Source organism: Rhodamnia argentea, chromosome 8 (genome assembly GCF_020921035.1).
Source record: "Rhodamnia argentea isolate NSW1041297 chromosome 8, ASM2092103v1, whole genome shotgun sequence".
NCBI lineage: Eukaryota > Viridiplantae > Streptophyta > Magnoliopsida > Myrtales > Myrtaceae > Rhodamnia > Rhodamnia argentea.
In genome coordinates this window covers 9,063,616-9,088,276 of record NC_063157.1, presented here as the reverse complement: position 1 = coordinate 9,088,276, position 24,661 = coordinate 9,063,616, and the positions used below count along the sequence as shown (strand labels likewise).

The following is a 24,661-nucleotide window of genomic DNA, read 5'->3' as shown; positions in this document are numbered from 1 at the left end:
TCATGCAATTACCTATTTATCCTAACCTAACAATATAGGGAAAACGATTAATAGGCAATTTTTTAAAAGACTTTCGTAAACACACAATCAAATAAATATGTCAAATACAAAACTGGAATAAGCACATGCGGACCAAATCTATGATAGCGATATTTAAACAAATAATTTCGACGTGAAGGTCGAATCACAATAGTATCAGACCGGACTGCACATCAATCATCAATCATCAATCAACGCCAATTTAAGGCTTGAAAATTTACATTAGGGGTAAAAAGGTCATGAAATTTTTTTCTCATTTTCTGAATTTTTTTTTTCAGATTTTTTGGAATTTTTTTATTTCGAATTATTATTATTATTATTATTATTATTTAATTAATTAAAGGGAACCGGGCCCGGGTCGGGTTCTCGGACCCGAGCCTGGATCAGGCCGTCGGACTTGATCAGGCCCGGGAGAGAGGACCCAAACCGGGCCTGATTGACACAAAGAAGTTGAGGCCCATTTTGCTTTTATTCTCAACCGAACTAGGCTCCAGCCCTCCTGGCCCATCTGTCTCACGCCCAAAATAGCTCGAGCCCAGCAGTTTCTCTTTTTCTCATGCCAGCCCAATCGAACAGCCCACGGGGCCCATGACCAGCCCCTTTCTTGAACAAAACAACCCGAGCCCCAAAATCTTTTCTTCTCTCCACTTCAGCCCATTCGAGCCCAACCTCCTCTCTTCTATTCCGCCAGTCCATCCGCCCAGCCCAAAAAACTCTCTTCATTTTCTTTTGAACCAAGCCCCACGCACGAGTGGCCCAAACTACAGCCCAAGTAAACATCCGAATCCGCATCTCAGCCTAAATTCCACTATTCATCGTCTTCAAGGTTGCGACATCTTCTCATTGTCTACAACACCCGACTACGGCGCATTGCTGGACCTCCTACACCGACCGTCTCTGCCGCTCGCCTCGCAGCCGCACCGCCGGGATTCGTTCACCTCATCACCGCCGCAGCACGTCCACCGAACGGGTATCATTGTGTGTTGACGTTTGCATTGCCTCTACCCACGATCGTCATCGACCTACTCTCCCGACCGCCGTCCGTCACCTCCGGGTGTCAACAACCACCACCAGAATCCGCTCGGTTTGGTCTGCCTACTTCGAACGTGTGGTCCGCCTACTTCACAAGGCGCTACCGATCCGCTCCCGCATCGCCTTCTTCTATTTCGCGTTGGCGTCGCCGCTGTGTCACCTAGACCCACTCGGCCGGACGTCCCGGACTCCAACCTGCTCTGTCCACCTCGTGTCTAGTTGCGTTCGTTGGCACGTCGGATTGTCACTACTCGGAACCAGCGTCCCTTTGCTTGAGCTGGCATAGCATCTGTTCACGCTCGGGTCGCCTCAACCCGCGCTCGAATCGCCTCCGCGCACATTTTTATTTCCTTTTCTCTTTTGTTTTTTTTAATGTAAAAATTTCTCCTCTCTTTTCAGGGTCCAGTTCACGTTTCTTCTTCTTTGGCACCTCTTCACTTGCCAACCCAAGTACCACACGCAGAGATTAAGCCACCATTTAACCTTAAAGCTCTCAGTTTGAACAAACAGCTTTTATGGTCACATGGGGAGGGACATGACACATCGGCAAACGCAAGTGAAGATAGAACGAACCACTAAATCGACAAAATGAGTATGTGGCACTAACTAGAACTCTTACTAGCTGCACGAACGACTCGCCGGGCCAAAGAAACTGTCGGTCCCGGCCCGACGAGCCTTCGAGAATGAGAACCAAGCCAACCAAGGTAAACCGGACAAAAGCCAACCTGAACGGGCTCGATCGCTGTCAAACGTTCGCCGATCAACGGCCGGCGGCTACTAGATCGCTTCCCCTTCCATTTTTCTTTTCTTTCGCCTAAGCTTTTCTTTTTTTTTTCTTTTTAGGAATCGAACCCCCGTTCTCACGCGCCACTCTCAGTCTACTTATATCTTCATCCTGCCTCCTTCCCCAAGCTTGCTTCCGTGGACCGGAGCGAAAGTCGCTTGATGGGGACATGGGCGAACGAAGGCCAAAGGAGAGAAGTGAGATGTGATGGTGTGCAGAAGGTGACGTGAGAGACCAACGTGAGTGGACTGAAGAAGAAAAAATAAATGAGAGATGGACTTTGGGGGTTTGTGGGCCAGTGGACAAAAGAGAAGAACAATGGGCTGGAAAAGGGCTGTGGGAAATAAAGGGAAAAATGGGCTGTTCGCTTAGACCCATGCAAGAAGAAAGAAAGCTGGGCTTGCGGGGAAGAGAAAAAGGACTTGGGTGGGCCGCCAGTGCAAGCCTATTCGTGGGAAAGGGGAGAAAAGGCGGACCGAGCTTTGCCCGAGCGGGCTTGACTGGCCCGATCCGATTTTATTCCTTTTTTTTTTTCAATCATTTTCTTATAATAATTTTTTTTTTAGATTTATGTATTTTTCTTTTCTTTTCTATTCACAAAATAAAAACAATAAAACATGCATATTTCATAAATGAAACATATTCTATTTTACAGAGAAAAATAAAATAAAATAAAATAAAGTACGGGATCGCCAAAATTAGGTGTCAACAACGTATTATCTACAGCAGAGATGTGGTGTTCAAAGAGTTTACAATAAATCAGATTATTTCACGGGCTCATGAAGAACCACAGCCGGTTGAGTTAGATATTGGTTGGTAGGGAAAGACAGAGGCTACACAAGCTAAAATAGAAAATTCAGATTTTGAAGCTGATGAGCCCGATGTGGAGGATGATATTGTAGATTCCGATACTGAGTTTGAAGTTGAAGCACCACTTGAACTGGTCTTAAGAAGGTTCACACGGAAGAGAAGACCACTTGAGAGGTATACCTTATTTTCCAGAAATTAAAATTGTGCTATGATTGTTACCGGTGATGATCCAAATAATTTTACGGAAGTAAGAAGCACGGAAGATGCGAAGCAATGGGAAAAAGTCACGAAAGATGAGATGGACTCATTAGATAAAAATGGAACATGAAGTTTGGTAAAACTACTCGCAGATCAGAAGGCAATTGATTGTAAGTGGGTATTCAAGAAGAAGATGTCTATAGATTGAGATATAGAACGATACAAAGCTCGTTTGGTTGCGAAGGGATACTTGCAGATAGAGGGAGTTAATTATGGTGAGATTTTTTTTTTCTGTTGCTAAATTAAATTTCATAAGACTTGTTTTATCTGCAGCAGGTGCATACAATCCGGAGGTAAAGCGACTTGATGTATTCATACATAATGATTTAGAGGATGATGTTTACATAAAACAACTAGATGGGTTTGTGGTTAGAGGAAAATAAGATTTTTTTTTGTAAAGTGAACAAGACTTTATATGGCCCGAAGCAATCTCTAAGAATGTGGTACCGTAAGTTCGATTCGTATGCCTTGAAACTTGGCTTTATTCGTTGTGATGCGGATCATTGTATCTATGCGAAAAGATTAGATGAAAATTTTGTTATCTTAACCTTATATGTTGATGATATGCTGCTAGTTGAGAATAATATGAGAATGATTAGCATTGTAGAAGGACTATTGGCAAAATAGATTGAGATGAACGATCTAAGTCCAACAAACTTCATCATGGACATGTAAATAAAAAGGGAGCATGAGAATGGAAAGTTGAGGCTTAGTCGGAAGAAATATGTTGAAAGTGTGTTGAAAAAGTTCAACATGATAGATCGTAAACCAATGAAGACTCTAATGTCCACAAGTTCCAATTTATCGGCGCTTCAGTATCCTAAAACTAAAGAAGAAGTTGAAGAGCCATCGGTTCCATATGCAAGCACAATAGGGAACTTGATGTATGCCGTGGTGTGTACTTGTCCGGATATTATTCAAGCAGTGGGAGTATTAAATAGATATATGTTCCATCCGGGTAAAGAGAATTGGATAGCTGCAAAGAGAGTGCTTCATTATCTTCGCGGTACGTTTGACTTTGAGTTATGTTATGAAATCATGAAAAGCTCAAAGGGACATCAAGCGTTAGAACCGAAGTGTTTTATGGATGCTAATGGGGAGGTGACATTGACAGTTGGAGGTCGACCGGTGGATATGTTATTTCCTTATTTGGCGGAGCTGTGAGTTGAATAAGCAAGAAGCAAAGCACGGTTGCTTTATCCGCTCTTGAAGCAGAGTACATGGCTCTTACTCATACTGCTAAGGAAGTAATATGTATGCATAGATTATGTAAAGAGCTTCGCTTTACACAAGGAGAAGTGAAGATTGGGTGTGATAACCACAGTGCTATATTCTTAGCTAAGAATCCTGCATTTCATGCAAGAACAAAGCACATCGTCATACAATATTACTTCATTCTAGAGAAAGCAGAACAAAGAGTTATAGTGCTGGAAAAAGTAAACACACAGGTGAATAGCGCTGATTTTTTTACTAAGGCAGTGAGTGCATAAAAGTTTGAAAGGTGTACAAATGTGTTGGGTCTAAAGAAGTATGAAAAATATTCACCAAGTGAGAGAATGTTGGGGTGTGGTTTATACTCCTCTATAAAATGAAAGCACGTGGGTCTCGCTTTGGGGAGCCTCTCCGGCCGGAGTCTCAAGGGGGTAGCGTTTCTTAAACACCGGATGGCTTTTATGATTTAAAACTGTAATTTTTCATTAGTAATTTAGGCTTGAGCTCATAAATAGCTACTGCTCTATATATATATATATATATATATATATATATATATATATATATATTTTCTTGTAATTGAGTGATATAACGAGGTGCGATGTGCTAATTATAGTGGAATCCTCTGCTAGACGTAGCCCTCGTTTTAAGGGTGAATCAAGATAAAATTTTGTGTCTAAATTTTCTCTTACTCACTCATTTTATTTCATTATAATTGTGCGTTGATCCTAACAAAAAAAAAAAAAACTTGGTAGAATTAGTATTATTGTGCGTCGTCTTGGTTTTTGAGGGGGTAGTCTGTACTAGTCCGACTTATGATGGTAGAGCACTAGTCATTGATGGAAAGAGGAGGATTTTGCGGTGCGGCTCCATCTATTACCCTCGAACCACGCCCAATGGCAAACGAGGGTGGGCGGCAAGTGGCTAGCCGGCCGACGAGCGAGCGGGCGGGCGGGCGAGCGAGCGAGGGGGGTGGTGGCGGAGAAGGGCGGGAGGTGTCAATATGAATTGGGTATGGGTCGAGTATGAGTCGGATTGGATATGAGTTACTGAATTTTAATTGCATGAATTTGAGTTAAAACAAGTTAAATGGGTCAATACGAATCGGACCATATCGATCCGATTCAAACCTGATTCAACTCATCCTTTGACACCTCTAAAATTGACTTTGGGCTTTTCATGCGCAATTTAGGTGGAAGACATCGAACTCAAGAAGACAACGGAAGAGCATGCTTTCTTCCCATCGAAGTCTTGACACTTTTGTGGGTGCGTAGTTATTTGAATTGCTTAAGATGATGGGCATGATTTTTTTTTTCTGGGACAGTCATCGTCACGTTATCACTTGAAGATTTTTTTTTATTTTTTTCAGTTTTTGGTCAAGACATGGATGATTAATTAAAGTTGGCAGGCCAATCATTCTTGTGCCGTCGCCCATATGCCAACCTTCTAAAGTATTTTGGCGTGAAAAGAAAAGAAAAAACTTAGTCAAATTGGCAATGTATATCAAACTATATGGTCCCCGCTTAGTATGCGTGTTAAAATTAAAAATAACGGAAAGGGAGAAAACGAGGGCATTGGTTGCACAACACTTGAATATGAGCGTCTTAAAAGAGATATTATCAATACCATAGACTTTAAAGTAAACATGGTATAGCGATGCCATTGGTTCGAGATTTATGGCGCGTTTGTTTGGGAAAATAATTTCGTATTTTTTTCATTTATTTGATGATATGTGACCGAAAATATTTTCCGGTGCTTAGATCTTATTTAGGAAATGATTTCAATCTCATAAGTTTATCTGAGGAAAAAAAATTAAAATTTTAAATGATTTTTTTGTATTACATATTTATTTTTTTTATTTTTCTTCTTCCTTCACCGATTGCCGGGCCTTGGTAATAGCCTGCAATCGGCCACACGAGGTCGAGCCTCACCGAGATCTGGCGAGCTCGAGCTTGCCGGATATGAAGAGACTCAACGTTGTAGGGCTTGTTGCCGAAGCCTAGCGATCGGCAGAAGAAGAAGAAAAGGAAAAAAAAACATAAAATATAAATAAACTTAAGGACTAAAACACTTATTCCGGCACAAAGAAAAATGACGTGGAGGAGGAGGAAGATGAATTGGCTGAGGTCACATGGTTGGGCCCACGTGGGGTCCACGGAAACATCGATGATGCCGTACCCCCATGTGCACTTGGCGCCTGTCCTTCCCCAAGTCCTCACTCCACCACATAACGATTCCTAAATTTCCTTTTTTGGTATTATATATATTTTTTATATTTTATATTTTTATTCTTCCTCCTACGGTCGCCTGATCTCGACGATGGCTGACGACCGACCTCATGAAGTCGAGCCTCACTAGGATCTGGCTAGCTCGAGCTTGCTGGATATGGAGATACTCGATCTCGTATGGCTGGTAGCCGGCCGTCGTCGAGGCCTAGCGATCGGCATAGGAAGAAGAAGAAAAAACATAAAACGATAATAAACTTAAGGATTCCAAAACGCTTGTTCCAGCCCCCAGAAAAAATGAGGCGGAGGCGGAGGCGGAGGCGGAGGATGATGAATTGGCTGGGGTCACATGCTTGGGCCCACGTGGGGTCTACGGACGACGTCGATGATGCCGTACCCCCATGTTGCACTTGGCGCCTGTCCTTCCCCGAATCCTCACTCCACCACATAACCACTCCTGAATTTCCTTATTTAGTACATCCTCAAAAACATGGGAATAATCGTTTTAATTTCCGATGATGTCGCTATCCTCTCATCTCTCTCCCTTCTTCTTACCCACCCATTCCACCTATCTCCAAAAAAAAAAATAATAATAATAATAAATAAAATAAAAGAAAGAAGACATATTTAAACAAGTAGCTTAAAAAAGCCTCCCCTACAGCAACAAAATATAATCTCTGAATTGTTTTCATAATGCGGTGAATTTTATTAACGGGCGTTCCAATCAATTTTTGATCCTTCGAACACCAAGTAATCTTTGTCAGGCTATATTATTTCATGCGGGTAGTGATCAAATCACCGTCATATTAGCTTCTTACTCGCAGCCTCGGTGCTCGATCGCGCTATTTGAAATCACGAAGAAGGAGGTCGGGCGAAAGGGGGATAAATGTTTTCTAAATCCGTAGGATGTAATGTATTATCTTAATTAACTTGTCCTAAGTCCGGTGCACGCGCGTCGACGTATGGTAACATCTAACCTGACCGTGAAACGGAATACATACTCCCTCACCAAGCTCAAGCTCCAGCTCGAGCTCGAACTCGAACTCGAACTCGAATTCTCGCCTTGCTTTTCCTTTCTTTGGATAGAGCGTGAGATTTCCAGATTTCTCTGCTATATTTTATTACCATGAATGATGTATGCAGAAGCTCCATGGTAGACTGCGTCTAACCAAAGAAACTTTCTCATGCTCCATCCACGCAACGACGCTCCCACTTCGTCTTCTTCTTCTTCCTCGGGCCTTGTGAGTAACTGAAGGCCGAAGCGCTTGCTGATTCCAGAAGACTTGGGGGGAGGAGGAGGAGGAGGAGGAGGAGGAGGAGAACCCGCCCATTTGCAGTTAACTTGCGTTCGCTGCAGCAAATGAAGAAGCTCAAGAACGTGGAGGAAGAAGAAGGCGACGAAGACGACGCCGCCGCCGCCGCAACCCACCACCAACCCGACCCCTTCGATGGCCTTACTGAAGAGATCATCCACCTCATCCTCGACCACCTCGGGGACGACGACCCTCTTGCCCGCAAGTCCTTCTCCCTCGCCTGCAAGTCCTTCCTCTCCGCCGAGTCCCGCCACCGCAGGTCCCTCAGGCCCCTCTCCTCCGACCTCCTCCCTTCGGTCCCTCGCCGTTACCCCTACATCTCGCGGCTCGATCTCTCGCTCTGCCCCCGCGTCGACGACGGGATGCTGACCTCGCTCTCTCGCTCCTGGAGCACCACCCTCAGATCCGTGGATCTCTCCCGGTCCAGGTTCTTCAGCCACGTGGGCCTGTCGAGCCTGGCCGCGAATTGCGCCGGCCTGGTCGAGATCGACCTGTCGAACGCGACGGAGCTGACGGACGCGGCGGCCGCGGCTATCGCCGAGGCCAGGAACCTGGAGAGGCTGAGGATGGGGAGGTGCAAGCTGATCACGGACATGGGGGTCGGGTGCATCGCGGTCGGGTGCAGGAAGCTGACCTTGCTCTGCTTGAAGTGGTGCTTGCGGGTGAGCGATCTAGGAGTTGGGTTGATTGCCATGAAGTGCGCGGACATCCGGAGTTTGGATCTGTCTTACTTGCCGGTAAATGCTTCTTCTCCGCAGCTGACGATGTTAAGAATGTTCTTCTGTTAATACCTTGATGTCCTGTCTGAGAGGCATTCAATTTTTGGCTACATTGCTCTGATAACACCGGCATATAGACTGGTAACATTTCCAATTTTGGCGACTAATCATGTAGACATTTGTATGGAGATGGAGCCCACTTGTGGAATGTTTTTCTTCTACCGTCTTGCAGTGTGTAGAAATTTCAATTTGAACATCTGTAGCACCGGCATCTTCATTGGTCGATTGACTAGTTGGAAGAACCGTTGGTTATTGCGGCCGTAGCAAGAGCTTCCACGATGGACCTGGATTGACTCTGTTTGCAGGTTCATTTTGGCGTGTACTACTACTCAATTGCATTGCTTATAGCTGTTTCGTGCACTGCTACTTAATTGTATTGCTTATAGCTGTTTCATCTTAGCCTTGCCAAATTTGGCCGTAGGTTTGTTAATTGTTAATCTAGTGGTTGTTGTTCTTTGGATCCAACTTTTACTGAAATGGACTGTTGGGTCCCCTAGTAACATATTCCTTTCTTCTTGGGAAATTAGATCACAGAGAAGTCTCTCCAGCCTGTCTTGAAACTGCAAAATCTCGAAGAGTTGATTCTTGAAGGATGTCCTGGTATATGTGATGATGGACTTGCCACCCTCAAAGAGAGTGGCCTATCACTGAAGGTATGCTCGGGGTTTCTGAAGTTTGTACAAGCTGCTTTTTTCCGAAACTTTGCTCTGAAGAATGCTATATCTATCCATGTGGATTCAAAGTTGTCTCTAATCACGTTAGCGCAAAGAACTATGTGAATAGTTGGACAGCTGAAGCATGAAAAGATCTAGGTTTTATATGTCCAACTAACTATTCTTGAAAATTGGCATTTGCACAGGTACTTAATCTGTCGAACTGCCAGAATGTGAGTCAAGTCGGTTTGTCTTCCTTGACGAGTGAAGCTCAGTGTCTGCAGCAGCTTATCTTATCCTATGGTTCTCCTGTAAGTTCTGAGCGCCATATGGTTATCATGTTGTATTTGACATGCTTCCTTTTGGTTCATACTTCTTCGGGCTGGTTCAGGTCACTGCTGACCTGGGAAAGTGTCTGCACAAGTTTTCGAGTTTGCAAGTGGTTCGACTAGATGGTTGTATGGTTACATGTCCTGGGATGAAAGCAATGGTGAACTGGGGCGCACGCCTGAAGGAGCTAAGCTTAAGCAAGTGCTTGGGGGTAACAGACGATTGTCTCTCCTTCCTTGTACAAACACAAAGAGAACTGAGGAAGCTAGACATCACATGCTGCCGGAAGATAACATATGCCTCAATAAATAGCATAACAAGTTCGTGCTCCTCCCTCTGCTCTCTCAGGATGGAATTATGTACCCTGGTATCAAGAGATGCATATCTCTTGATCGGTCGGCGTTGTCAAAATTTGGAGGAACTTGATCTTACAGATAATGACATTGATGACGAAGGTTTTCTACTGGACTAGATCCTTCTGTGCATATTTACTTCAGTCAGAGCAAAAGCTGATTCCTGATTCTTGCAGTGCTAATGTCCATATCAAGATGCTCCAAACTTAGGATTTTAAAGCTGGGGGTTTGCTCGAAGATCACTGATGATGGGCTTAAACATATTGGAAGACACTGCTTGAATCTTATAGAGCTTGATTTGTACAGGTTTGCATATTATGTAAGCAATTGATGATTTTATATTGGCTAGTATGAACTGAAATGCAGACGTGGGTGTTTTGTCACTCACTCACATTGATTCATTGCTATTCGTTTGCTTCAGTACATCAACTATACAATGAAATGAATAGGGAGAAAATAATCATGACAAAAGGGAGGAACTGGAAAAATTGGATCTCAAAGAGAAGAACATAGTGAAGATGTCGTCAAATTTCCTCCCTTAATTTCGTATGAGTAGGAAAGTACAAATATCATACGTGTTTTTTTACGATGACTCTGTAACTCAGTTTGTCGTGTTAAGGAGAATTTATGAACTTGTGACACTCATAATTTGAACTTAACAGACACAAATATAATTTGAACTTAGCAATCAGATATATGGCTGCTAGAATTTTTCTTTCTAGGAGAGCTTTTTTTTTGTAATAATGCCATGTCATTTTCCGGATTTATATACTTATCGAATTTTCTTTATTAGGTCTATGGGAATAACTGATGCTGGCATTGCCGAAATCGCTCTTGGTTGTCCAGCACTTGAAATGATTAACATGGCTTACAATGAAGATGTCACAGACGTCGCACTGATATCATTGTCTAAATGTCCGAGGCTAAAAGCTGTTGAAATTCGAGGATGTCCTTATGTCTCTTCAATTGGTCTGTCAGCTATTGCTAGAGGATGCAGGCGTCTTACCCTCCTTGACATAAAGAAGTGTTACAATATCAATGACAATGGAATGCTTTCCCTAGCCCAATTTTCCCCAAATCTAAGACAGGTACTCATTCTTCTTGTTTCCTCATTTGAAAAGCAGCCAATGTTGATGCCTGTGGTGTACTGATAGGATTCACTGATCTTTATCATTTCACAGATAAATTTGTCGTACTGCTCGGTCACCGACGTAGGGCTCCTAGCACTGGCCAGCATCAAGTGCCTGCAGAACATGACTATCTTGCATGTGGCAGGATTGACACAAAGTGGTCTCGCAGCTGCCCTGCTGGCTTGTAGATGTCTAATGAAAGTTAAGCTTCATGCGTCCTTTAAATCCTCACTTCCCGAGTCTCTTATCAGTTACATTGAAGCCCGCGGATGCATCTTTCAGTGGAGAGACAAAGTGTGTCAGGTATCATTTCCCCCCTTCTATATTGGCTGTCTCGTGGTTTATCAACTTTTATATGACTCAATTGTGTACACATGTATCTGTCCCTTGCAAAGAGCGATGCCCGAGCCTCTCGCTTCCTTTCTTGTTCCTCTCTCTGAATCTGCTAAGTTAGCCAGGAAGATGAAGCCAGTAATGGAATGAGGACAAGATTTATTGAGAGCCTCACAATATATTGCATATACTGCTTGCGCATCAATGTCAATCTGATGAAAATTACCACTACTAATTACCTTTTCCTTTTCACTATGATCAGAGAATTGGTATACCGTGCTTTAAGCAAGAATAAAAAGCAGAGAGAAGCAAAATCTGTGGGAACATTTCATATCACTCTGCAGGAAGAAAACAATAACCCGCTCTAATGGGAAACGGGTATGCTGAAGCTGTTGATCTGCTTGGGCAGGTGGAAATGGATCCGAAGGGGTGGAAGCTGCACCTGTCGAAGAGTCCTTAAGATGCTCGAGGTTTTTATTCAGCTTCTCCTTTATGGAAGTGTATGTCTTTGTTGTCTTCGCGACGAACATGATGAAGGTCGCACTTTGATGCTTGCATACCATGAACGTCTTGTTTGCAGAGGAAACCTGTCATTCCTGATTCTTCACTCCCAGATTTCTCATTGTTACTGCAGTGCTTTGATGTGGCAACCTCTTTCACCAAAAACGCAGACACGACAGCTCTAGAATGTTCGCAATTTTTTTTACCGATAGAAAGATTAATCTCCTCGGCTGCCCCGAGTGATGGTTCCCCTCAGCTGCTTGCGAGCGGTGACAATGTATAACTTCTTATTCTGTGGAATCTGCATTAGAAGATGCCATGATTTTCCTTACGGGCCAAATTGCTCCTATGGTCGTTTCTATTACAGGATGGCACAGTCCGATGAGAATGCGGTCTTCCACACTGCCCGACAAGATGTCCCCCAACTTAAATCCCCGAACAAAAGGGGAAAAAGGCATGCAAAGAATCGTTCGAACAGTACCATTTTTTCGAACTCGTAAAAGCGCATCGAAACGACAACATCGCAACTCAGAACTATTTTGAGAAGTATATCATAGAGGTGCCTGGAAAATCTAACATCTGAGAAAATGATTATTTTCCTTCTCAGCTGTCGTATCATGGTTACATTACATACATTTTATTATCTACACGTACATGAAATATGGTATGGGAAGAAAGGACGTCTTCATTCACAAACGTGCCTTCTGCTCTTGCGAACTAATTTAAGAATACGCTCCCCTACCATAACGGAATAACTTGTGCCCGCTCGTTTTATCCACGTTCAAGCTCTCTCTCTCTCTCTCTCTCTCTCTCTCTCTCTCTCTCTCTCTCTCATGAAGCTTTTCATGGTCTTTTTGGTTGTCTTCTTGTCATTTTCTATGCAACCAAATCCATCTTGCTGTGATCTTGGTCGAAAATGGCGGAAATCAATGAGCTCGAGAGGGCGACGATGCTAGGGACGGTGACGGGGCCGTACCAACCCGAGCTCCTGGTGTGTCAGAAGGTGGGCCACTTGATTACTTCGCGGGGATTTTGGTACTCCGACCCCTTCAGCTCCGCCTTGCCTGTCCTCTTGTTCCAGATCATCTTGATCTTCTTCACCACGCGGATCCTTGTCTTCTTCCTCAAACCTCTGCGCGTCAATCTGTTGATGGGTTACATTCTGGTAATCTCCCTCCCCGATACTAGGTGAATCTTTGGCACGAATAATTATCATTTGTATGTGGAAGCTCCTGTTTCGCCGATGATGTTCTTCTCCCTAATAGTTCTCTTCAATCCGACCAGGCGGGCATAATCATCGGTCCGACCGTTTTAGGTCGCAACGGAGCATACTTTGCCAAAGTGTTCCCGCCGGGGAGCATATCTGTCCTGATGACATTAGCAGATGTAGGGTTCATGATCCACGTCTTCACCATCGGCTTACAAGTCAATATCGACATGCTGACGAAGACCGGCAAGAGCGCCGCCTTCATTGGGTCCATGTGCTTCCTCTTGCCTTATGCCTTAGGCTTCCTCACCTTCTCCATGCTCAACAGCTTCGGCAACTTGGATGCCTCCTTGAAGCATTCCATGCCTTTCATCATCATCGTCAACTCGTTGTCCACCTTCCCCGTCATCACCTCGCTCCTCGTCGACCTGCGGATCTTGAACTCGGAGGTTGGCCGGATGGCCACGCAAGTGTCACTGGTGAGTGACATGTGGTCGTGGAACATGTCGATGGTGGTCGGTACCGTGAACTTGGCCTTCCAAAGCTCCAAGATGGAGACCCTGTGGTCGGTTGTTTTCACGATGGCGTTCCTCCTGGTCATTGCCTTCGTTATTCGCCCCTTCTTGAGGTGGTCGACCAAATCTGCAGAGGTAGGTAGGCCTGTCAATTTGTGTTCACCTGTCTGATCACTGAGTGTGGATGAGAACGTCATGAGTTATGCTCAATGTGCCAGAATATCGATTAACCATGTCGTTTTCAAAGATATGAATTTCCCAGGTGGAATTCGCCTAAAAACTTGACCTTCTAACAAGCAGGAAGGGGAAATGAAGGAGATGCAATTCTGCGGGATAATGGTTAGCCTGTTGTGTTGTGGGCTATTGTCGGAGATTCTCGGCCAACACTCGGGCTTCGGGGCCTTTCTGATGGGTTTGGTGTTGCCCGACGGGCCAGGGACGACCTTAGTGCAGAAGCTGGAGGCCATCTCCAGCGTGCTGCTGGTGCCGGCTTTCATGGCGTCGACCGGGTTGCGAATGACTCCGGAGGGCATGGGCGGAACATCGTCGGTTTTCACGGAGCTCATCATAATCATGGGTTACGTTGGCAAGTTCTGCGGGACGCTCTTGTCAGCCATCTGCTGCGGCTTGCCGCTCTGGGATGCCATCCCTCTGAGCCTCATCATGTGCTGCAAAGGCATCATCGAGCTCGCCATTTACGTCCTGTGGTTAGATAGGAAGGTACTCTTCTTCAGCACTACATATATCTCTGCTAATGTCATAGGACAACTGCTAATGTCATTTTAGGACAGATTCTCATCATGTTGAGGAATTGATCTGTACATTCAATGTCGATTTGTATGTCCCAGATCATACCTAATCAGGTTTACAATCAACTGCTCCTCACTATGCTAATTGTGACTACATTGGCAAGACCCATCATTGCCTACATGTATGATCCATCCAGGAGATATTTGGTCCAAGGAAGAAAAAACCTGCACGAGTGGAAGGAAGGGGTCAAGATGCAGTTCCTGGTGTGTCTCCACGATGAAGACCATGTCCCCACAATCATGAACCTCCTCGAGGCTTCCCACCCCACTCCCCATAGCCCTATCGCCGTCTTCGTCTTGCACCTGCGAGAGCTCCAGGGCCGCTCCGCCTCGATGCTCGCTCCCCATCGCCACCAGCTCCACAAGTCCGCCTCCAAGGCAACCAGCTATGACCACATCGTCAACGTGTTCCAGTACTACGAGGAGCACAACTGCGGGAGCGTGGTCGTGCAGCACTTCACCGCCGTCTCGCCCTACGCGAGCATCCACAACGACATCTGCATGCTCGCCTCAGACAAGAGGACCAACCTCGTCATAGTGCCCTTCCACAAGACGTGGGCAATTGACGGGTCCATGGGGACGACCAAGCACGCGATCCGGAACGTGAACAAGAACGTGATGAACAAGGTGCCCTGCTCCGTCGGAATCCTCATCGACCGGGGCCACATGACAAGCAACCAGTACATGCTGACAAGCGAGTCGGCGCCATTTCGGATAGTCATGCTCTTCTTGGGTGGCGCTGACGATCGCGAGGCGCTTGCTTATTGTATGCGCATGGTCGAGCATCCAAAGGTCGACCTAACGATAGCCTGGGTAAAGAACGACGAGTACCTGAATGGAGAGGAAAGCGGTCTTGATCAAGAACTGATGGATATTTTCCGGGCTGCTGTAGGCGAGAGGAGAGTCAGGTACATAGAGGAGACGGTGGCAGATGGGGTGGGGACTACACAGGTGATCCGTTCCTTCGAGGACAAGGTCGACATGTTGATCGCCGGCAAGCATCATGATCCCTTGTCTCCGCTTATCTCAGGTTTGACCGAGTGGAATGAGTACCCGGAATTGGGGGTCATCGGCGACATGCTAGCGACTTCCGATTTCCAGTTCTCCGTCTTAGTAGTGCAGCGGGAGCCTGTGGGGTCCGGACCGCTCGGCTTGTTTTCCGGGTCTCAGAGTTACAGCCGTCCTTGGCGTAATTCACTACGGAAATTGAACACAGACATCGGACCAAAGCTACCCGAGTATCCTGCCTGATGAGCACTGACTAAACCATCATCTTGCGTGCAGTGGGATCGACACAGAGTGGCCTTGCAGTTGCTCCATTGGCATTGTAAACTTTTTCTTAATGAAGATCGCGCTAAATGCCTAGGACAATGCTGAATTCTCTAGCATGCTATTAAGATGTCGAGACCCATCTTTGAAAGGGAGACGTTCCAACATCCTCAGCTGATGTTCAGCCATGTATATTCGAGTTGGAAGTGAACGGTGTGAAGCATATCATTCGGACTTTAACAGGCGGATACAAACCCTAAAAGGGTTTTGGAACAAGCTGATGCATTTCTTGAAGAGCCCTGCAGATCCGTAAGTAATTTCTTTAGCATCCGCAAGTTCTTGAATTATTACCCTGATATGGAGGGTGGGGCTTCCTGCGTGCATCTTTAAGCAGAAAGTTCAGTTGCAGAGGAAGCTTTTCGCTGTTGAATCTGCAGTTCCTGACTACGATACCACACGACAGATGACACAACTGCGACTTGTTTCTTTTTGTTTTTTCTCTCCTTTTAACGAGTTGTGTGAGCTCTTCTAAAGCACGAGCTCGGATCAAGCGATGCCATTACCACTTTCGACGTGCGTCTACATGTTAGTTCTTCTCTCTCTCCCTCCCGTGGCCGCCTTCTTCGGATGCAGATGCTCACAAGTCAGCCCCATATTAGATTAATTGAGAATCTTTATATCTAATCTTATTAGACCAACCTCGTAAAACGTAAATTTCAATCTCTATTAATGTAACTCATATCAAAAAAACTCTTACTAGCCATTATGGTCACGCCTACCATTAATAATTCCTCTTCACAACCTCCAACCCCGTGCATGCATGTCTCTCTTTGCATCTCGAGCCATCCACCTCTCTCTCTATCCCCTCCATTTTCCTCTGCATGCCCTCCATTTTCCTCTCCGTGCTCGCCTTGGGATTCCAATTTTATTTAGAAAAACGCTTCTCTAATAGTACTGTCAGAAACGATAAAGTCTCAATGGTAGATTCACGCATTATCATCGCTTATTTTTCATAAAGCACTCATTGATTGGGAAATCGTGTAGTCAGAAATAACTGACAGATCTGTTATATTGTCAATCTAATAGTTTCCTTTTCTTTAACAAGTATATTATCCCAATAAAAATGCCTAAAATCAATAATTCTATCTACCCAAGTATACATTTTCCCTGCATTGTGTACTTTCCCAATAAGAATGTACCATTCCTAATACAAACCCATTTTGCTTCATTTTTTTTACCGCCAATTTCTTATCGTCGCGTATTTACTAATACCGAACAACTTAGTATATTTTTGGAGATGTCAAAATCTCGACTTCGATTGTCTGGTCGTACCTTGTGCATTGGACAAGTTCCATCTCTCGACGATTCGAATCCTAAAGCGCTAGTACACTAAACCTTAGGATCAGGAGCAGCAATTATGCATGCCGCTGACGAAAGGATCCATCTCCGTTTGACCCCAATAGTAGTACAAACTCCTGGCCAGCGTTGTCGCATACGTGCTCTTGCGCTCATGCCCTGGCGAACCCGATTCAAAGAAGACCCTCCTACAATAGCGGAAGGATTTACAGTCACCCATTCAACCACACCATTTTCGCCTTCCGAACACAGCTACAAGCTCGTTCAAGCTCCTCTCTCTCTCTCTCTCTCTCTCTCTCTCTCTCATCCACATTCCTAGTCCTTCTGGTTTGCTTCTTCCTCTTCTTGGACGCGAGCGAATCGAGCTTTTGTAATCCTGGATCTCGCTGGAAATGGAGGAAATGGAGGAATGGCAAGCTGAGGAAGGGACGATAGGGTCGGTGTCGGGTCCGTTCCAGACCGAGATCCTCGTCTGCCAGCGGGTGCACAACATGATAGGCTCACCGGGGTTCTGGTACTCCGACCCGTTCGACTTCGCCTTGCCCGTCCTGATGTTCCAGATCATCTTGATCTCCTTCGCCGCCTGGATACTCTTCCTCTTCCTCAAACCTCTCCGTCCTAGTCTCGCCATCGTCTACATTATGGTAATTCATTTACCACCTAATTTTCCTACAATATTTCTAGTGCCAGTTTCTAAACATGGCTCCATATGATGCGGCCAGGCAGGTATAGTAATCGGTCCCTCCGTCTTAGGCCACAGCCCCAGATACCTGGCCAAGGTATTCCCACCGGGAGGCATAACCCTTCTCATGACGTTTTCTGAACTAGGGTTCCTGATCCACCTTTTCACGATCGGCGTGCAAGTCGATACCGGCATCTTGTGGAGGGCCAGGAAGAGCGAGCTCCTGATCGGGACCATGTGCTTCCTCTCGCCTTACGTGGTCGCCTATCTTTCCTACTTCGCTCTCTGGGGCTTAGTCGACATGGACGGCTCATTGAAGTACTCCGTCCCCTACATCGCCATCGTCAACTCCATCTCCTCCTTCCCCGTCATCACGTCACTCCTCACCGACCTTCGGATCCTGAACTCAGACCTCGGACGGTTCGCCGCCCACGTGTCCCTAGTGTGCGACTCGTGGACATGGCTCTTGGCTCTGCTGTTGAATGCTGCCGGTGTGGCCTTCCGGCACTCCAAGTCGGAGTCGCTGTGGTCGATATTTTGCACATTCATGTTCATCGCACTCATCATCTTCATAATTCGCCCCGTGACGAAGTGGTCATCCCGATGCGCACAGGTAAGGCATGTCAATACGTTGTCACTTGTATCAGTTTTGATGATAACAATATCTACTCCGGTGAACTTATCATGTTTAAAAGCCGCCGGTACGCACAGGATGGAGAAGAGGAGGAGGTCCACTTCTTTGAGATTATGGTGATGATGCTGGGGTGTGCACTATTGGCGGAGACCTTGGGCCAGCACTCCGGCTTCGGAGCCTACTTGATGGGCTTGGCTTTGCCGCACGGGCCACCCTTGGGGACGACCTTGGTCCAGAAGCTAGAGACGGTGTCGGAGCGCTTGCTGGTGCCGACGCTCTTGGCGGCAAGCGGGGTGCGGACGCACCTGTCGAGCATGGTCGGGGCATCGTCGTGGCACACGCAGGTGATAATAATGATGGGTTACGTCGGGAAGTTCTTGGGGACGCTCGTGACTGCCTTCGGATGCGGCGTGCCGTTCTACGACGCCCTCCCTCTCAGCCTCATCATGTGCTGCAAAGGCATCATCGAGGTCTCCGTTTATGGCATGTGGTATGATCGAAAGGTAAAATCTCTTGGAGGTACATCTTCGCCAACATTATGGAATGTTATATTACGTCATAATCCATCTCAATTTTTCATGTCCAGATCATAAACAAACAAGTCTACTCTCAACTAGTGATCACCATGGTGATCGTGACTACGTTGGTACGACCCATCATCGCTTATTTATACGATCCGTCCAGCAGATATATGATCAATGGACGAAGAACCCTACCACAATCGAAGGAAGGTGTCAAGGTCCAAATCCTCGTTTGCCTCCACAACGAAGACAACGTCCCCACAATCATGCGCCTCCTCGAGGCCTCCAACCCCACCCCTCACAGCCCCATCTCCGTCTTCGTCCTCCACCTCGAGGAGCTCAAGGGCCGGTGCGCCGCCGTCCTTGTACCCCACCACCACCTCAGCAGGGACGCCTCCAGGGCAGACGGATCCGACCATGTTGTCAACGCGTTCGCCAACTACGAGCAGCGCAACCACGGGAGCGCCGTGGTGCAGCACTTCACCGCCATCTCCCCCTTCGAGAGCATGCACGATGACGTGTGCACCCTCGCGCTGGACAAGCGGACCCACCTCATCATCGTGCCCTTCCACAAGACGTGGGCCATCGGCAGGTCCGTCGGGCTCACCAACTACGCGTTCCGCAACGTGAACATGAATGTGATGGGGAAGGCACCCTGCTCCATCGGGGTCCTCATCGATCGGGGCCCGATGGTCAGCCCCCAGCACACGGCGGCTGGCGAGACCACGCCGTACCGAGTTTTTGTGCTCTTCTTGGGGGGCGCAGACGACCGGGAGGCGCTCGCCTACAGCATGCGAATGGTCGACCACCCGTGGGTCAGCCTCACGATAGTCCGGATCAAGAGTAGAGAGGATGAGAACGAGGGCGAGAGCCAGCTTGACAAAGAAGCGATGGGTGACTTCTTGGCCAAGGTGGGCGACAATAGGAATGTGGTGAAGTACGTCGAGGAGGTGACGAAAGACGGGGTCGGGACCATACAGGTGATCCGCTCGGTCGAGACCATGGTCGACTTGTTGATAGTGGGCAAGCACCACGACCTGTTGTCGCCGCTCATCTCGGGCTTGATGGAGTGGAGCGAGTACCCCGAATTGGGGGCCATCGGCGACCTGCTCGCCACTTCCGATTTCATGTTCTCGGTTTTGGTAGTGCAGCGAGAGCCCACGGCGGCAAGATCAATCCCCTTTATTGAGTTTGGAAAGCAGTAGCTATAGGTTCTAGAGATCGTGGCGGCCGCGACACGATTCGGCCGAGCCGGAAAATTTGAACGAGCGATCGCGAGCACCTCCAGCAAGAGATGCTTTTTTGTTTTTATCTTTTGTTTCTTTTGGTTGTGTAATGCGTAGTGTGAGGAGAATTGGTAGATTTCGGACATGAATTCATGGATTGAAGAATGTACGTAATAGCATGGACAGTTGGACAAAATTCTAAAACCGATGTACATGTGTAGATTGCTCGGTTCGGCTCAACTCGGGTAGACATTATAGTTCAATTGATTCAAGAAGCAAACAGTATCAATTGCAACAGCTGAGATAGACAAAATTCTATTGCTTTGTGCAAGAAAAATGCGGTTTTTTTGTTTTCCGCGACGGTTAATTTTTCACTTTCAATGTTTTGATAAGAGATGATTCTTGGAACACACTAGGGAAAATAATGCCATGCTTAGATTGCACTTGCTTACAAAAATTATGAAAGAAGTCTTAAACTTATTACACATGTACCAATTTAATCATATTTTGAGAAAATTCTAAATGAAGGTCTTAAGTGTCATTATTTTTTTAAAAGATGATCCAAAGTAAATCTTGTTGTAAATAAGAGCCTGAAGTAATCATACTAGCCTCAAAGGAGGGTCTAACCTCATCGGTCGGCCAAATCTTCCGGCTGATCAAGAGCATTCTCGTCCTTTATTTTTTAAGAATTTTTTTTCCTTTTTTCCTTTTTCTTTTTTTGCTTTTCTTTTTTTTTTTTCCGAAGGCCGGTCTCAAGTGATGCTCGGAGAGGACTAAGCAAGAGTCGCCCTTCCCCATTCTGCCCTCTCTAGCCACAACAAAGAAAACAAAAGAAATGAGAAAAAGAAACGAAAAGATAAAGCCGGCGAGGTTAGGCTATTATGTGAAACTGCCATGGCCACTTCAATCCCTTAACCGAAACAAGTTCCAATTTGAGTAATCTTTTGAGAAAATGATGACACTTTATGCTCTTATTCGAAATTATTCCCTAAACTTTTTAACTTGGCCAATTTAGTCTAAACCTTTTGACATTTTTTCAATTTAGTTATTACAGCCAATTTTAACGTGAAATCGCTGATGCGAACATTGGTCGTCCTATGTGGATAACTTTTGCATATTTATTATATCATTATATTATTTTATTTCTTTTTTTACCTTCCTCCTCCGCTGTTCAATGGCCAATGATGGCCCCCGTCAATGATCGGCAAGGCTTGACATCGCTGGATATGGTGAAGCAAGCGTCCACAGCCTCTAGTGAAGCTTGACCTCGCCCGAGGCTAGTAAGGTGCGCCCTTGCTAGATCTCGGTAGAGGCGACTTTCATAACTTGTCGACTATGGCAAGTCGTCGGGCATCGCCTAGGCCTAGAGACCAATAGCGAAAGAAGAAAAAAAAAAAGTAAAATATGAAAAATGCCTATGTTGGTACTGGTTGTACCGCGTAGGGTGGTCAATGTTCATGTCATCAATTTTCGATTAAAATTTATCGGAATAACTAAATTGGAAAATTATTAAAAGGTTTATGACTATAAATTAACACAAATGCAATAGGTTTAGTACTTTTTTTTAATAATATTCTCCACTTTTTTTTGTTTGTCAATTTTATTCATGCGTTTTTGGTTAAAAACGTTTTTTTTTAGACTGTCTTTTGAGATATTTACTTAAGACCATGGTCAATGTTAAGCCATTAAAATGTAAAATTTCAAAAAGAATAAAACAATAAAAATACAACTTATTTAGGTAAAAAGCCATGAAAAGCTCCAGACTATGTCTACTTTGACATATTTACCCTAGACTTTTTTTTGTGACACCATAAATCCCAAACTTGTATGGGCGATGCACATTTATCCTAAAATTTTTTTTGTAGCACCAAAAATCTCAAATTTATACCCGTGTGACACATTTACTCAAACTTGTATTGCGTGACATATTTAACTTCCGTTAAATTTCTGTTGCTAAAGAGCTTATGTGGCTACCTACATGAACAATAAAAAGCAAACAGTATCGACGTGGAGCTCACATGGAAAAAATATGTCAACTCATTGTATGTTTTTCTTTTCTCATTTTTTCCCTTTTCTTAACTTCCTCCTCATTTCTTTCCTTGGTTGGGTGATGCATGAGGATGGTGGCGATGGTGACTGTAAGGACAACGGCGACAGCCGTGAAGACGAAGAAGGAAGGAAAAAATAAAAAGAAAAATAATCTTTATGGATGATAAATGTGAGGCGCCGGTCTAAGTTGGGATTTTTAGTATCCTAAAAATTTAGGGTAAATGTGTCACATAAATATAAGTCTAGGGTTTCTTGTGTCATAGAAAAAAAGTTTAGGATAAATGTAACATACGAGTACAAGATTGAAGTACATATATCACACGGGGTATAAGTTTGAAGTTTTCTATGTTACTAAAAAAAATTAAGATACTTTACCAAAAAAAACTTAAGATACTTTACCAAAAAAAAATTAAGATAAATGTGTCGGAGTGGATATAGTTTCGGATTTTTGGTGACTTTTACCCATTTATTTATGTCGCTTTAGATATTGGTTAAGTATTCCTTGGTAGCTAGTGTTTTTCATGGCAGATTTAAGTATCAAACTTATAAAACAATTTAAGTTCTTTCACCTTTGATAATCTATTATCTTGATTTTTTTAATAAATAAAACACTTTGATCCACCGTATATATATTTTCAAGTAAATTCCTCAATTATCTTTTCTTGATCTCATGATCCTTTCATATGTTTGATAAAGAACTTTTTGTTCTTGATGAGAAAACTTACAAAAAATGTGGAGCATAGAGTCCAATAAGTTTTACTTGTTGAGAAATTCTATTAGATTTTGAAGCTGATAAAAATGCTTTTATATCTTGCAAAGACTTTGTGTTGTTCTTTAAGGTCATCTTATTAATATATTCTTGTATTCGATTATTTGCTATATTTTACATTGATAGAAGTAGGTCTTTTGGACGGAAGCAAACTCTACCAATCATCTATAAACTTAATTTATCTACCAATCATCTATAAACTTAATTTATTTTGATCTTCATGTGATCCTCAAAGTTGCTATAATCTTAATCTTCAATATTATTGTAATACGGTATCTCTCTTTTATGGCTAATGATCTACTTGGTATTCTTTTCCTATGTTATATTGATTGTCCAGCAATCTTAACTATCATGTTTGTAACTTTTCATTCGTGAATTTTGATTGATTGGTAATCACCCCAAATATAATTTCCTTTTTTAGAATCTTGATTTATGGATTTAATGATTTAATTGTATTGGCGAGCAAATCTTCTCAAATTTCTGATCTTTCAAGCTCAACGGGGTATGTGATCAAGGGCTTGTGTGGAGATTGATCTTCGAAGTGATTCTATTCAATGGGAAGCTTGGATGTCGAGGAGTCTATAAGGAGCACAAGACATTGTAGAGCGTGAGTGATCAAGAGTTCAACATCATATTTCATATTCTAAATTATCTACTTCGAGCTTATCATTGAGATTCTTTGAGAGATGTTATACAGAGTTCAAAAGTGTGTAAAGTGATAATGCTTTGAGTGGAAGCAACACTCACTTCTATGTTAAAGTGCTCGAGTATAAGTTATTATATTTTTTTGTAATTTCTTATTTGATTACTTAATGAAATCCAACTAATAAGCTATTAGTGTGGAAGAGTAGATGTAGGCTTAACAAAACCCGAACCACTATATTTGTACATTACTCTCTATTCCCTTACTTGCATCTATTTGTAGTCCGATGGAAGCACCGCGCAGCTTTGTTATTTATATCTGCTCTTATCAAACTTGGAGTTTTTATTTTTGTATTATTTTATCAATTTTGAATGTAATTATCTATTCATCATCTCTAAGTGATAGTGTTAGCAAACAACATTACTATCCCTCTTTGTCATACATTTGGGACATCATATCAAGGTTGGAAGAGAAACTAATGTGAATTGAGAATTTATCGCATGTGTATCGCTTTGAAATTTTTGGTGGTCAAAATAATTAGTTTATGGTAAATTTATCGCAAATGTATCAGTTTGGGATTCTTGGTGGTTAAAAAAATTGTTTAGGGTAAATTTATCACGGATGCATCAATTTGAGATTTTTTGTGGTCAAAAAATAGTTTTGGATAAACTTGTCATAGGTGTATCAGTTTAAAATTTTTCGTGGTATTAACCCTTTATTTTTTGGGAAAGCAATTAAATCAAGATTAAAGTACATAATAGAGGAGAGCACCGAATGTAAGTGGAGAATTTTATTTTCCATAAAGTGGTATGAAATTAGATTAAGGACAAGTGTTAATACTACGAAAAATTTCAAATTGATATATTTGCGATGAATTTATTCTAAATTATTTTTTTAATCACAAAAAATCTCAAACTAGTAGACATGTGACAAATTTACCCCAAACTATTTTTTTACCACAATAAACCCCAAACTAGTACATTTGCGACAAATTTACTCAAAACTATTTTTTTAACCACCAAAAATTCCAAACCGATACACCGTGATAAAGCCCAAACTAATTTTTTTTACCGCAACAAATCATAAACCGGTAAACTTACCCTCCATTAGTTTCCGATAAATTGAGATAATATCATGAAAACCCTAAACTAATACACCCGTGAAAAATAGATGATAAAAATCCCAAACCGGTACACTCGTCAACCGTCACGCATCATCTAATTTAGCAA

The 24,661-nt window shown here is 43.9% G+C and overlaps 3 protein-coding genes across 4 annotated transcripts; all 3 read left to right on the top strand.

Moving 5' to 3' along the window:
- The first annotated feature begins 7,398 nt into the window (after positions 1-7,398).
- LOC115736754 (F-box/LRR-repeat protein 3-like) lies at positions 7,399-11,864 on the top strand. Of its 2 annotated transcripts, none has more exons than XM_048284235.1 (9): positions 7,399-7,755; positions 7,786-8,410; positions 8,980-9,105; positions 9,312-9,416; positions 9,497-9,890; positions 9,965-10,094; positions 10,582-10,876; positions 10,970-11,221; positions 11,514-11,653. In XM_048284235.1, the coding sequence occupies exons 1-9, from the start codon at positions 7,721-7,723 to the stop codon at positions 11,544-11,546; spliced, it is 1,995 nt and encodes a 664-aa protein (XP_048140192.1). In that variant the 5' UTR covers positions 7,399-7,720; the 3' UTR covers positions 11,547-11,653. The 2 variants fall into 2 exon arrangements, with proteins under 2 accessions (XP_048140192.1, XP_048140191.1); XM_048284234.1 differs by lacking the exon at positions 11,514-11,653 and adding an exon at positions 11,661-11,864 and having other exon boundaries at positions 7,400-7,755.
- A 710-nt stretch (positions 11,865-12,574) lies between these two features.
- Positions 12,575-15,777, top strand: LOC115736740 (cation/H(+) antiporter 14-like). The gene is made up of 4 exons (XM_048283934.1): positions 12,575-12,917; positions 13,037-13,609; positions 13,775-14,194; positions 14,323-15,777. The coding sequence occupies exons 1-4, from the start codon at positions 12,669-12,671 to the stop codon at positions 15,532-15,534; spliced, it is 2,454 nt and encodes an 817-aa protein (XP_048139891.1). The 5' UTR covers positions 12,575-12,668; the 3' UTR covers positions 15,535-15,777.
- A 1,459-nt stretch (positions 15,778-17,236) lies between these two features.
- LOC115736715 (cation/H(+) antiporter 14-like) lies at positions 17,237-20,144 on the top strand. Its single transcript, XM_048283935.1, has 4 exons — positions 17,237-17,552; positions 17,631-18,203; positions 18,302-18,727; positions 18,811-20,144. Exons 1-4 carry the CDS (start codon positions 17,301-17,303, stop codon positions 19,948-19,950), a joined length of 2,391 nt encoding a protein of 796 aa, XP_048139892.1. The 5' UTR covers positions 17,237-17,300; the 3' UTR covers positions 19,951-20,144.
- Positions 20,145-24,661: the final 4,517 nt, after the last annotated feature.